The sequence below is a fragment of the Choristoneura fumiferana genome, chromosome 26, assembly GCF_025370935.1.
Source record: "Choristoneura fumiferana chromosome 26, NRCan_CFum_1, whole genome shotgun sequence".
NCBI lineage: Eukaryota > Metazoa > Arthropoda > Insecta > Lepidoptera > Tortricidae > Choristoneura > Choristoneura fumiferana.
This window is the reverse complement of record NC_133497.1, coordinates 10,109,845-10,121,935: the sequence shown is the minus strand read 5'-3', so window position 1 is coordinate 10,121,935 and position 12,091 is coordinate 10,109,845. Positions and strand designations below refer to the sequence as shown.

Sequence of the window (12,091 nt, the reverse complement as noted above, 5' to 3'; positions counted from 1 at the left end):
GAAAAAGAACGCCTTCAAGCAGCTCATGGAAGAGGCCAAGCTGCACTCCAAGTAGGTTCAACCATACCGCATGTGCTTATCGGTCAATCAACTCTGAAATGTATGTTTGGCATTTTTTACCAGAGATGAGCGAGGCATGCCTTTTTTTCATTGACCAATGACGACCTGACTACAAAGTTTGAGGGTCCCGGCGATTCTTGGCCGGGCAGATACTTGTATGAATAATAGGAATATTTGTTCTCGTGTCTTGGATGTTTAACCCTTTATAGGGCAACGGTCGCTCTTGCGACCATAAGACGTTGTCGATAATAAATAAATAATAATGATCGTACGCAATCCATAAGACTCTAAATTAATATTGTTCACATACTGTATTATTATAATATATTATAAGCTTTAAGAACTTATTGGATAGATTGTGAAAAAATTGGCGCGAAAAAAAGTCTTGCAATATAAAGGATTTATATGTACTTAAGTATGTATTTATCTGTATAAGTATGTTTATCCGTTGCCTAGTATCCATAGTACAAGCTTTGCTTAGTTTGGGACTTGGTCAATGTGTGATGTCTAGTGTTTTGTGATATTATTATTTTATTTAATAGAAGTGCTTCATTTACTTCGCCTCGCTCCGCTCAGCTGTTTCCACCAGAGCTGTGCGTCGATAGGTAAATGAAGCGTTTCTATTGGTTTATGAAAAACACTTTTGTATCGTCGCATATAAATGTTTTTTTTCTTCTTATATCCCGTAGAAAATATTGTCGATGTTTCTAATCAGGATTTGAGAATTCGTGGGCTGATGCTGTAATAGGTAGTGCCACCCATGTGCCACCAAAGTTTAGGTCACGCACACACAAGAACATGTCGTCTAATGACAGCGGGATTTTGACATTCACTCATTCATTTTATTTGTTCTCCTCTCCTTTTATAATATATGTATATATTTTTTTATGTATTCAGTAACAACTAGCCTTAATTAACAACAATTGTACACTTAACTAAGATGTTACATGGCGAAATAATAGGTAACCACACAGTAGATACGTAATAATAGTAACTAGAACTTCGTTTATGACAATACAGATACAGTAGGTATGGAATTCACAACAAATGGAAACATGGGTCATCACTAATATCGATGAGTGAAGCATAATATGAATTGCGTGTGTGTGGTGCGTGGTTGCGTGGTTATTGTTTGTTATGTTCCAATATTGTGCGTCATATTATATATTTCATCAATTGCGTAATAATATTATTCATATGCAATCAGTTCTTGTAGCTGGGTGTGTAATAGTAATCATTCACATCAGCTCTCGCGGCACTACCTATACCACGCGGGCCCAGTTTGGAATGGGAACTTAATCGTCTATATAGCTTAATAAACATTGCTTGTTCAGATCCTCGTTCAACGACTTCTCGACGAAGCACGGGCGCGACGAACGCTTCAAGGGCATCGAGAAGGCGCGCGACCGACAGACCTACTTCAACGAGCACATCGCCGAGGTGCGAAAGAGAGAGAAGGAGGAGAAGGACAAGAAGAGAGAACAGGTGAGTCGCTGCGCACGCCAGAGAGAGACAGAGAGAGAGAGCCACTGTGCAGTGAAACAGGGAACTAAAGCCTGTTAAATAAAACGATGAAATGTGGCTGGATATAGATGGTTACTGAAAGTGGGACAGTGTTTTATATGTTGGATTAAACATATACAATCCGGCTCTCGGTTGAGAGCGACGGGAGGTTCGAATCCTGCCGTGAGACTATGTTTTTGCACGAGAACTATGTATGTATGTTAACTATTTATTGTACCGAAATATGGAAACGAACACAATTTACAACTAAACTAATAAGTTTATAAACCAAATATGTGAAAGAGGCAATGCATTGAAATAATAGATAGTTTTGGCAGTTATTTAGTACTAAACAGGATAACATTAATGAGCTAATATCTGATTGCAAAGCATAGAATTGTTTTATTTTAAAGCTGACCTGTAATTAATTTTACATGATACTGAATGTATAATTGAGACACGCATTTGGCTTGTCATTTTGCATTTAATATTAGAGCGTTATGAGGTCGGCTGGCAGTTGTTTCGCTTCAAAAGCGCAGCGTTAACTGTGGTAGTGATGATTTTTTCCTCAATATCTAAATTAAATTTGTGAGGGAATAGTATTTTTGTAATACGCACTGCACTAAGGTTTTTTTTAAATAGCTCGATAAATAATCGTTCCTGTACTGCCGAAAAGTAAATTTTAGAAGATTTTTCTTCATGTTTATGTAAATTTTATGCCAAATTGCTTGATTGGGTTCGAATCCTAATCGAATACGATTTTGCTGTTTTTTTCTTCGCATGAATGCCTCTGATTTGATAAATTTAAAGCCATATCGACATTTTTTAATTTTCTAATACATCTTTTGACATTTTCAGCTTTACTTCGGTTCGATTCCGGAGTTTATAAATCTGTTTTGGAATTTCACAAAGATAAAATAATAATTCAATTATATTGAGCATCGTTTTTTATATTCAAGTTTTTACTAATTTATTTACTTCAAATGAATCCCGGGTTCGATTCCCGCGATAAATCTGCTAGCGAATTTTCCTTTTTATTTTCGTTGCTATGCGAAACTTTACATGTTTTTTGATACTCTTATAAACTTTTTATCATTATTTTATAGTAAATTTTTGAAATATTCTGAACATTTTCCAAACACCGTCTATGATATAGTTTTCAAATTGCCACTTCATATGTTTGTCAGAATAAGATTGGCTGAAACTCAAAACCGTATCAAAGATGGTGACTTTAATTAAATTTATTCACCCCTACACGAGCGTGTGTCACGACACACTGAACTTACCCCAGTCCGTAAGACCAGAAAATGTATGAAACTTGTATGGATACGGTGTAAATGGTAATTTTGGATGGTCAGGACCGCACGCTCGGTTAGCTAACTCTGTAGCGGCGGCGGCGGCGGGCGGCGCCGGGTGGCAGCGGCTAGTGATCAATTGACGATTGACGATTGACGATTGATTAGCCATAGGTATGGGATTGCTTTATAAAGTCTCCGGGGGGGGGTTGCTCGGCGTCGCCACCCTGTTATACCACTCGTTGATTGTATGGGATCGCAGCAAGTCTAATGAGCTGTGGATCAATATTTACATTGTGTAGTCCACCGCACGCATTATCATAGGATCATAAAAGAAATTGTTTTGTCTAATATTGTTTGGTCTAAAAAAATTTGAGTTACAAATGTATCAAATTGTTTTTTCGAACATATTATTTTGTTAATCAGACATGTATTTATTTATCTATTATTTTATGCCAAAAGATTTATACAAAGTTGATACAAGAGTGGAGGCGCTTCGCGTCTTGGCACAATTTTAACCTAACCTATAGATGAGCAATCAGTCTGTATTTACTTTTAGGACTTTGTATGTTAGGCTAAATAACCATTAGACCTAACAATATTATGCATTAATTTTAAACCAAAAATGCTTGACGATGAAAGTATTTATACAAAAAAATATTTATTTTAAAAATGAAGACTCAATAGAGATTCAATATTGTACCAAACATTTTCGACCAAAACATTTTAGCACATAATCAATAAATCTTATGGCCATACGAAGGGCACCTCATGAGTCATAACAGTTCCAAGTTTTTTTTTTGTTTAATTTAAATACAAACACAGATTTTTGTAAAGAGTTTGTTGGATTTTATTTGTTAAAAATGTTCATGTTGACAAGTTGAATTTATAATACTTTTAAGTTTAAAATTTAATTTCTGAGTATGCATTTCCAAAATTATTAAAAAAAAATGTTGAAGCTCGGAGATTTTAACAATATTGATAGATGATAATTTTCATTTTTTACCATGATGCACCGTCAAAAGTGTTCTAGTCTGGTAGTGAGTGGTTACCCATTCTCAGGTAAACCGCTAGCTCGTTTACAGAGCAGGGGAATTCGAAGGGCGATCTGTTGATCCCATCCAATCAACATAAGGTGAGCGGTGGTCGCGGCGCTAGAACGATCGCCCCTTTTACATTGAGCAACTATAAAATCGGTTAACGCAGACTGGAGGAAATACTTTGAGAGTAGTTTTTTTATAATGCTGAACACCAGAGTATTTTTTAAGATGTCCGTTAGTTATTCTCGTTCATATATGAACAGTGTAAAGTAGTTTTTTGTCAATGGCATTAAAAAACAAAAAAATGTTGTAACTGGTGTTTGCTTCAGAAATGTGGCACTGTTCAAATGTGAGTGAAAAGTTTAGAAAAATTGACTACGACAATTATTTTTTATTATTCTTTAAGACTGATGATAATGAGGCTGTAGATCCAAGTTTGTAGTTTCAAGTTCAGTAATATTTATAGGTTTTTTTTATTAGTGGAAGTACTGATTAGTATTTTTTTTGGAACAAATAATAACAGTTTTCGTTTAATTTTGAATAAACTAAGTTACTGCAGCATTCGTTTGATTGGTTTTTGATTTTAAAAAGGAATCGGTCATATTTTTTTTACATTTAATGACAGTCTAAGAAAAGGAAAAAAATCGAAAATTTATTTAGAAATCGGTTGAAATTGCTATTTTTTAAAGTTGGATTTACTCTGTGGTATAGTTTTTCTGTAAATTTTGAAGTTACTGATTCAGTGGTGGTTTGAATGAAAAATAATAATTTACAAGGAGCATGGATTTTCAGCCTCGAATGGTCGATGAAATAGCAAAATGAAAATCATAAGTAATCGTCAAATGATCACGTCAATACCTCTCAAAAATATATAAGGTTAGATACTTTAAGACGGTCAAAATTATAACAGAACTTGGGTTTATCTCAAGGCCAAGTAACCCTAACATTTATAAATTAAACAAAAGCCTAACTCGCCTTTCGGCGAGTGAATCTCTTTTTATTATATAGAGTAACAGCCCCCTTTGCATGCTTATAATGTGAGGCAGTGTTGCCATGAACGAATCTACTATTACAGTAGAAAATACAAGTCGACGGTGATGGGTTGCTATATGAGAAAATGATGAAATGTAAATATTTTGAGGAAATGTCAGTTGCAGTTTTTTTTTTTTTTGAGAATTGGCAGAAAGGCAAATATTTTTTACTAATTATTTTCTTTTACAGGTTTTTATTTTATTTTTTGTTTGATTAAGAATTTTTAATGTCTACATTTGTGCTCTTTATTGGAATAATGGCAAATGAAAAATAGCATTTGTATAGTATTTATTTAAAATTCAAACTAGTGATTCTAAATGGTGTTGAAACTACTGAACCGAAATACCATTTGATGTGTCAAAATTAAAAATTCTTAGTCAATTTTATAGTTTTTCAAAAGTCAAAGAAATCAAGTAAAATTATAAACAAGAATACATTTAAACTCGAGAATGAGATGAGAATATTGTGAATCCGAAGTAAATTTTGAAGAATAGATAAATTAAATTGTTACAAATGCCATAAGCAGATTACCAAGAGAAATGGAAAATGTAAAATCATAAAATAGTATAGAAGAACAAATTTTACGGATGTCAAAAAAGTAATCATTACTTAGCTTATGCAGTTTCAGTGGTTGCACTCCAGCTTGTGTAAATTTTCTGGGTTTAGGATTGTAAACAAATTTTTCTGAAATGTGACCTTTTTCAAAATAATTTACTTGTTAAAAAAATCAAGTACTATCTACAACTTAGATATATTGGCTATCGATATTTTTACTCATTCGATATTTTAATCAATCGTCATTTTAATCTTAGACATTTTGACCATAGCTATAGGTATAACAACTTTCGATATTGTGTGTGATTCAATCGATATTAAAATTTTCGATATTTTGAACATCGACATTTTAACCGTAGGTATTTTAATTTTCGATTTTCAAATATGTAACCTGGAAAAATATTATAATTAGAAATGCGGGTTAAATTATCGTACAGGAATTTTTAACACCATGTATACGATAGGAGAAAAACGAGTAAGCGGGTAACGTGATGGAAAGCAATCAGTAATGCCTAAAGACACCCGTAACATTAGTTTAATAATGGATGAGTTGCCGTCCGCGATCACGCAGTATTTTACCGAAACATCAAAACATGCGATGAAAAAACGTGGAAATTGGTGAAATTCTTAGAAAACATGTATAATTTTAACTGTCTGTTAAAGAAGCGTTTAAAAAGGTCACATTTTGGGAAAGCTCTGTTACTTCGTAAAGGTTTCACACAGACTAAAATGTGCCAAAGGATATTCAAGCGTCTGAGTAGTAATTAAGTTTCATATTTGCATGGAATTTACATGCCATCAGCCAGTATATATGTATTTAGGTACTCTTTATTGTACAGAAATAGACAAACAAAAATAATTTTAAAATGTGTGTCAGCCAGTGCTAAATGTATAATAAAATGGCTATGTGAATGTGGGTTCGATTCCCGCTCCGAATTTGTTTAGAAACAACCTTTTGTCTTTTTTATATAAGGATGTATTTTTACGAGTACATTTTAGTAACACGTTCCAACATTAAAAGAATACTCATTCTTTTAAAATTTCTATCCTGCTAGGACCTTACCAACTTGGAAAAGTTGGTATAGTATGAATTTTTTAAGGTGTCCCGATCTAGTTAACAGCCCACCTTTAGAACAAAGCCATTGTATTCTATTGTGCCCTCAACCGCATAATTCTCAGTTTAAAATGAACGGAAATTTAAGTAAAAATAGTTAATTGAAATAATAACTTTATTGTCTAGAGCAGAAACTGCATTTTAAAATAAATACTCGTTCTCAGATATTACTTTTAAGTTGTTTCTATGAGGCTGCTTGTCTACGACACATTCAATTTTGAAAATTATTATCTGCCAACAAAGTTTTACTTAAAATGAACTCTCTAATGTAAATAAGAAAGTCTTTATTTCAGTGAGCTATTTTATCTTATATTGCCGTTCATTTTAAACTGGGGATTATGCATTTGAAGACATAATAGAATACAACGGTTTTGTTCGAAAGGTGGGCTGTTAAAGAAATCGGGACCCTCAACAATGTCATACCATTTTTCATTATCTCAAAATCTAAAAACTAGTTAAACTAGTTCTAAAACTGCATTAAAATCGGTTCGTTCGTGTGAGAGGTATGATGCCACACACAAACACATAAAAAAATCCCACCGGGGGTATAACATATTTATTGATTCAGCTCAATATACAAATAAATGATAGAAAGATAGATAATTTGTATGTATGTATGTTAATACTTTATTGTGCATAAAACAAAATAAATAATATAAAAAGAAAACAACAAAACCAAAAGAGTACAAAGGCGAACTTATCACTAAAAGGGATCTTTTTAAGCTAACCTAAACTAGAAAGGAAAACTCAAAGATAGGCGAATTAGGTATTGTTTTGATCTCACCCGCCACGTTTATTTCATGAGTTAGTAAAAAAATATTTTTTTTTTTTTTCATATCACGTTTTGCTTTTAGTAATGATTTTTAAACTTAGTATTTGAACCGTATCATCCGTAAGGTTTGTTTTTATTTATAAAGTAAAGTCAGTGGTTAGAGTTAGGTGCGACATGGTGTTATGAAAGTAGAGGTATTTTATAGACTAGCCTATACCCGCAGCTTTGCTCGACTGACTTTGGCAGGGTTAGGGGTTACACCCTACTTAATGGCTGGCAATTGACGTCAGATTTCTAATATTTTTAAGTTTATGCAACTGTTGCATAATGAGGAGCATTTTACGAGTGTGTGTTTATGATTTTTTATGAAACGCATAGGCGAGTGCTGATAAATACCAGATTTCATCCGAATTTGGCCAGCTGCTTTACAACAAAAGCTGTGGAGCTTGAGGTCCTGGGTTCGATCCCCGGTCGGGACAAATATTTGTATGAACAAAAAAATTCATCGACTCCATATAGACATGAAAATATTTTTTTATAGACTCCATATAGACTCAAAAACTACTGGTCAGATCTTGATCAAGTTTGAACGGGGCCACATGAGAAGCATTAGCTTTTTTTTTAAAGAATCCTCAATACGGTATTTGACTATTTTGTATATGTTTTATAAATTATAACTACACAATGCCTGTTATCGAATAGAAAAACAATTTTTAAGCTACCTTTACAAATAACAAAGTTATAAAGGTTTGAAATTCAAGATTAGACAGAGGAAGACATACTGGCATGTGACGTCACACGCCAGTACCGCCATACTTGCTGCATAGAGAAAAGCGTTTGAGAAAGAGACAGGTATATAGATTTTTCAAAAAATCACTATAAATCCAATTTTCAACCGATTTAAATTTTCTCTTCGCTAAACACTATCTGTATATCTATATTTTCATAATAATATCAAGATATGGCAGAATCAGGAGTTGTCAAATACCGTATTGATTCGGAAGTCGGTTAAAAATACAAACGTTTGTTCTCGAGTCATATTTGTATTTGTTTGGTACAGTCACCAGCATTAATATCTGCCACAGCGGAGCGTGCAAAAATATCTGACACGTCCTTCCGGCCCTAGAAATAGAGCCGTATCAGATATTTATGCACGCTTGTTGTGTCAGATATTGGTGCTGGTGACTGTACTAAATGAATTGATGTCAAATAAATGTAAAATTGAATCCGCTGTATAAGATACATATATGTATGTTGATGTGGCAGTTAAGAGCGTTTATTCCTGCTGAGCTGGCAACGTCGCATTTTTCTCGATTATTCCATAAAAATTTAATGAAAATTAAAAAAATGTGGTCTGATAGAATTCTTCTTAATATATAAGTTAATGTATCTACTCAAGTAATTATTCGTGATAGACTTTTTTATTCTTTAAAAACGAATTAATGTTTATTAACGGTTTTAAAGAAAATAAGGGGCTGTTTCACCATCCATTGATTAGTGTTAACTATCGGTTAAATGTGATGCCGTCTCCGTCTATTCGAACAAAACAAATAGAGACGGCATCACGCCTAACCGCCAGTTAACACTAATCAATGGATGGTGAAACAGCCCCTAAAAGTCTATAACGAATAATTATCAGAGTAGACACATTAACTAATATATTAAACAGAGTTCTATCAGACCACATTTTTAATTTTCATTCAATTTTTATGGAATAATCGAGAAAAACTAACAAAAATGCAACGTTGCCAGCTCAGCAGGTATAAACGCTCTTAATTCGACAGTTTGTTTGTAGATGTGTCGGGTTCGATTCTCGAACGAACGTCAGAGGTGTACTTACCATCTAAACAGTAACTACCGCACTTCTGGAACTTGGAGTAATTCAAATACCTCTACTTCAATAAACCATCAACTAATCGTTATTCCCTTTCAGGAACTAATGCACATTCTCTCCACAGGTTCTAATGCCGTCTCTTTTCAGCGCCTAATGATTTTCCCTTACAGGAGCGAGATGCACGATGCGTTAGTTTTAAGAGCTGGCAGAGGGCGCGCGGCGGCACGGAGTGGGGGTAGCTGAGCGAAATTTGACTTTTTTATTAAATACAGTTCACAAGTTTTTTTTTACATGAAATAAATCGCGCGTAGTTTTTATACGGTGATATTTGAATTAGGGTCAGGCGCAGTTAATGTTGGACAATACAATATAATTTGTTAAAATATATCTAATTAATTTTAGGATTTCCATACATTGAGTTTGTGATTTAAATTCAACATTCTAAGATTCTAAATATTATCAGATTAGTTTTAACAAATGTAGGGTGGTTATAGCCTAGCATTAATTGAGCTTAATGATTTTGTATCACAATTTAAATTTCAATTTGTGGGTACACGTATCTTCGTAAATTAAAATCACAAATGAAGTTAAATCAAAAATACCGCTACCTTAGTTTAATCACTTAAATATGACCATAAGTGAAGTCAAAATTAAATAAATTCAAAGTTTTATTAAAAATAAAATGTCAAAGGAGAATATTGAGGAGGATTTTGCTTAAAAATTCAAGCTTTATTAAGGATTTATTGGATAAAATTCAGTATTCCAAATGACATACATTTATTTAATCCATTATAACAAAATTCATTGAATTCTAAAAATAAAATTAAATGAAAAATCACTATTATTATTATTTTTTTACCTTGCTTTTCTCTGTGCCAAAACGGAGAGCAAAATGTTTTAGTATCGGTTGCAAAGAACACAATTGTAAAGGTCAAATTGTTAAATTTCTAAAGCTGATGAGTGACATTGGTCTTACACGAGAGGTGTCAAAAACGCACTTTACTAAAAAAAAAAATTGTTCAGACTATGCATTCACATGCTGAGCCGTGGTGGCCGAGTGGTTTGACCTATGGCCTCTCAAGCAGAGGATCGTGGGTTCAAACCCCGGCTCGCACCTCGGAGTTTTTCGAAATTCATGTGCGGAATTACATTTGAAATTTACCACGAGCTTTACTGTGAAGGAAAACATCGTGAGGAAACCTGCACGACAAACCTGCGAAGCAATTCAACGGTGTGTGTGAAGCTCCCAATCCGCACTGGGCCCGCGTGGGAACTACTGCCCAAGCCCTCTCATTCCGAGAGGAGGCCTGTGCCCTGCAGTGGGACGTATATAGGCTGGGATGATGTGCATTCACATAAAATTAAAATCCAAGTTCAAAAAATACAAATTTATGTCAAAAAGATTTTTTTAACGAAGTTAAAAATAAAAATTAAAATAATTAAATCAAAAATGAAACTCGAACATCAAAATCATTTTATGAATTTAAATTCGGGTTTCGTTCCGCGTATCTTGATTTTACTGAAGTTTGATATTTCGGCACAGTTGCATGCGCCATGATCACGAAACGACCAACAAAACTAGAATTTGATTCACAACATTAGTAATGACAGCGATAGTCTAAAATATTGTGTCAAGATCATTGTTACAGTCGAAATGCCAAATTAAAATAGTAGATTGTTCAACAAGGGACTAAAACAAGCCATAATGACACGAGGTGTTTAGCCACCCGAATAGTTCGAGTGGCATTATGGTTGTTTAGTCTCGCGTTAAACACTCTACTTTTCACCTTGAATGCGAGGAAAAAAATAATGGTTTGTTCAAAATTACAATATTACTTTTTAAAAACGTACGCGCGACTAAAAAAAATTGTTGAGCGGTTTATCTTTTATTGTTTATGAAGTGACGCTTTAAAGCCTGCAACTGCATGTTTAGCCAACACTTTCAAAATTTAAAACTAATTGTATTATGCATAATAAAAGAATTAAAATATTTATTTCAAGAACAACATAAGTCCAAATTAAATACATACAATTCTAAGTCAATAAGCGAAATGATATTAATGTCACAAACTAATAACTAATACAATAATAACTTATTAAAAACAGTTATACAATAATAAAAAAAAAAATGTCAAAAATCACGAAAAAAAAAAGAGAATAAATTATATAATAAAGTATAAAAGAATTGATCCTTAATTTAATTTCATAGATTCATATTCGTAATCATTAATTGTGTTGTATTTCACGAAATAAAATCGTGTTTTTTTTTTAAATATTTTCGCACTGTTGTCATTTTGAGGTTATTTCGACGCCTAAAAATCCTTGACAAAATTACTTGAATCCCTAGAGAATAAAAAAGAGCTTTAGTCCCGATATGCACATACTAAAGTAACATTTTAAGAGCATGAGAAGTGAAAATAAACTTACCTCTCATAGAAACTTGTGACTGTTCAAAACTGGAATATTAATGATACCTCTGCCCCGTCTGCCGCGCGCTCCGCCCGCGCCCGCCCCGCGCCCTTCCCTCCGCCCGCTCAACCAGACCCTTGCTTCTAGGCTAAGACCGACTTCATAGCGCTCCTCAAAGAGAAGGCGGTGGACCGCCACGCGCGCTGGCCCGACGCCAAGAAGAAGGTCGACTCGGAGCCCCGGTACAAAGCTGTGGAGAGCAGCACCCTCAGGGAGGACTACTTCAGGGAGTACTGCAAGATTGTGAAGGGGGAGCGGAAGAAGGAAAAGGACGGAAAGGAGAAGGGTGAGGATTTTGATGTTTATTTATCATCATCATCATCGCAGTTTATAGGGCACTTGCCAAAATAAAGGGTGTCCCAAAAAGGACGCAAGATTTGAAATTGATGAAAAACACATTTTTTTTTTCGTTTTAAT

At 34.0% G+C, this 12,091-nt stretch overlaps 2 protein-coding genes across 2 annotated transcripts in view; one reads left to right on the top strand and one right to left on the bottom strand.

Annotated features, from left to right (window-relative positions):
• LOC141442754 (cytoplasmic dynein 2 intermediate chain 2-like) overlaps positions 1 to 12,091 on the bottom strand; it is a 167,481-nt gene that overhangs the window by 39,960 nt on the left and 115,430 nt on the right. The window lies entirely within an intron of this gene.
• LOC141443145 (uncharacterized) overlaps positions 1 to 12,091 on the top strand; it is a 67,175-nt gene that overhangs the window by 28,904 nt on the left and 26,180 nt on the right. The window contains exons 16-18 of the mRNA XM_074108355.1: positions 8 to 51; positions 1,395 to 1,545; positions 11,762 to 11,960. Coding sequence (XP_073964456.1) covers positions 8 to 51; positions 1,395 to 1,545; positions 11,762 to 11,960 — 394 coding nt within the window. The remainder of the gene's footprint in view (positions 1 to 7; positions 52 to 1,394; positions 1,546 to 11,761; positions 11,961 to 12,091) is intronic.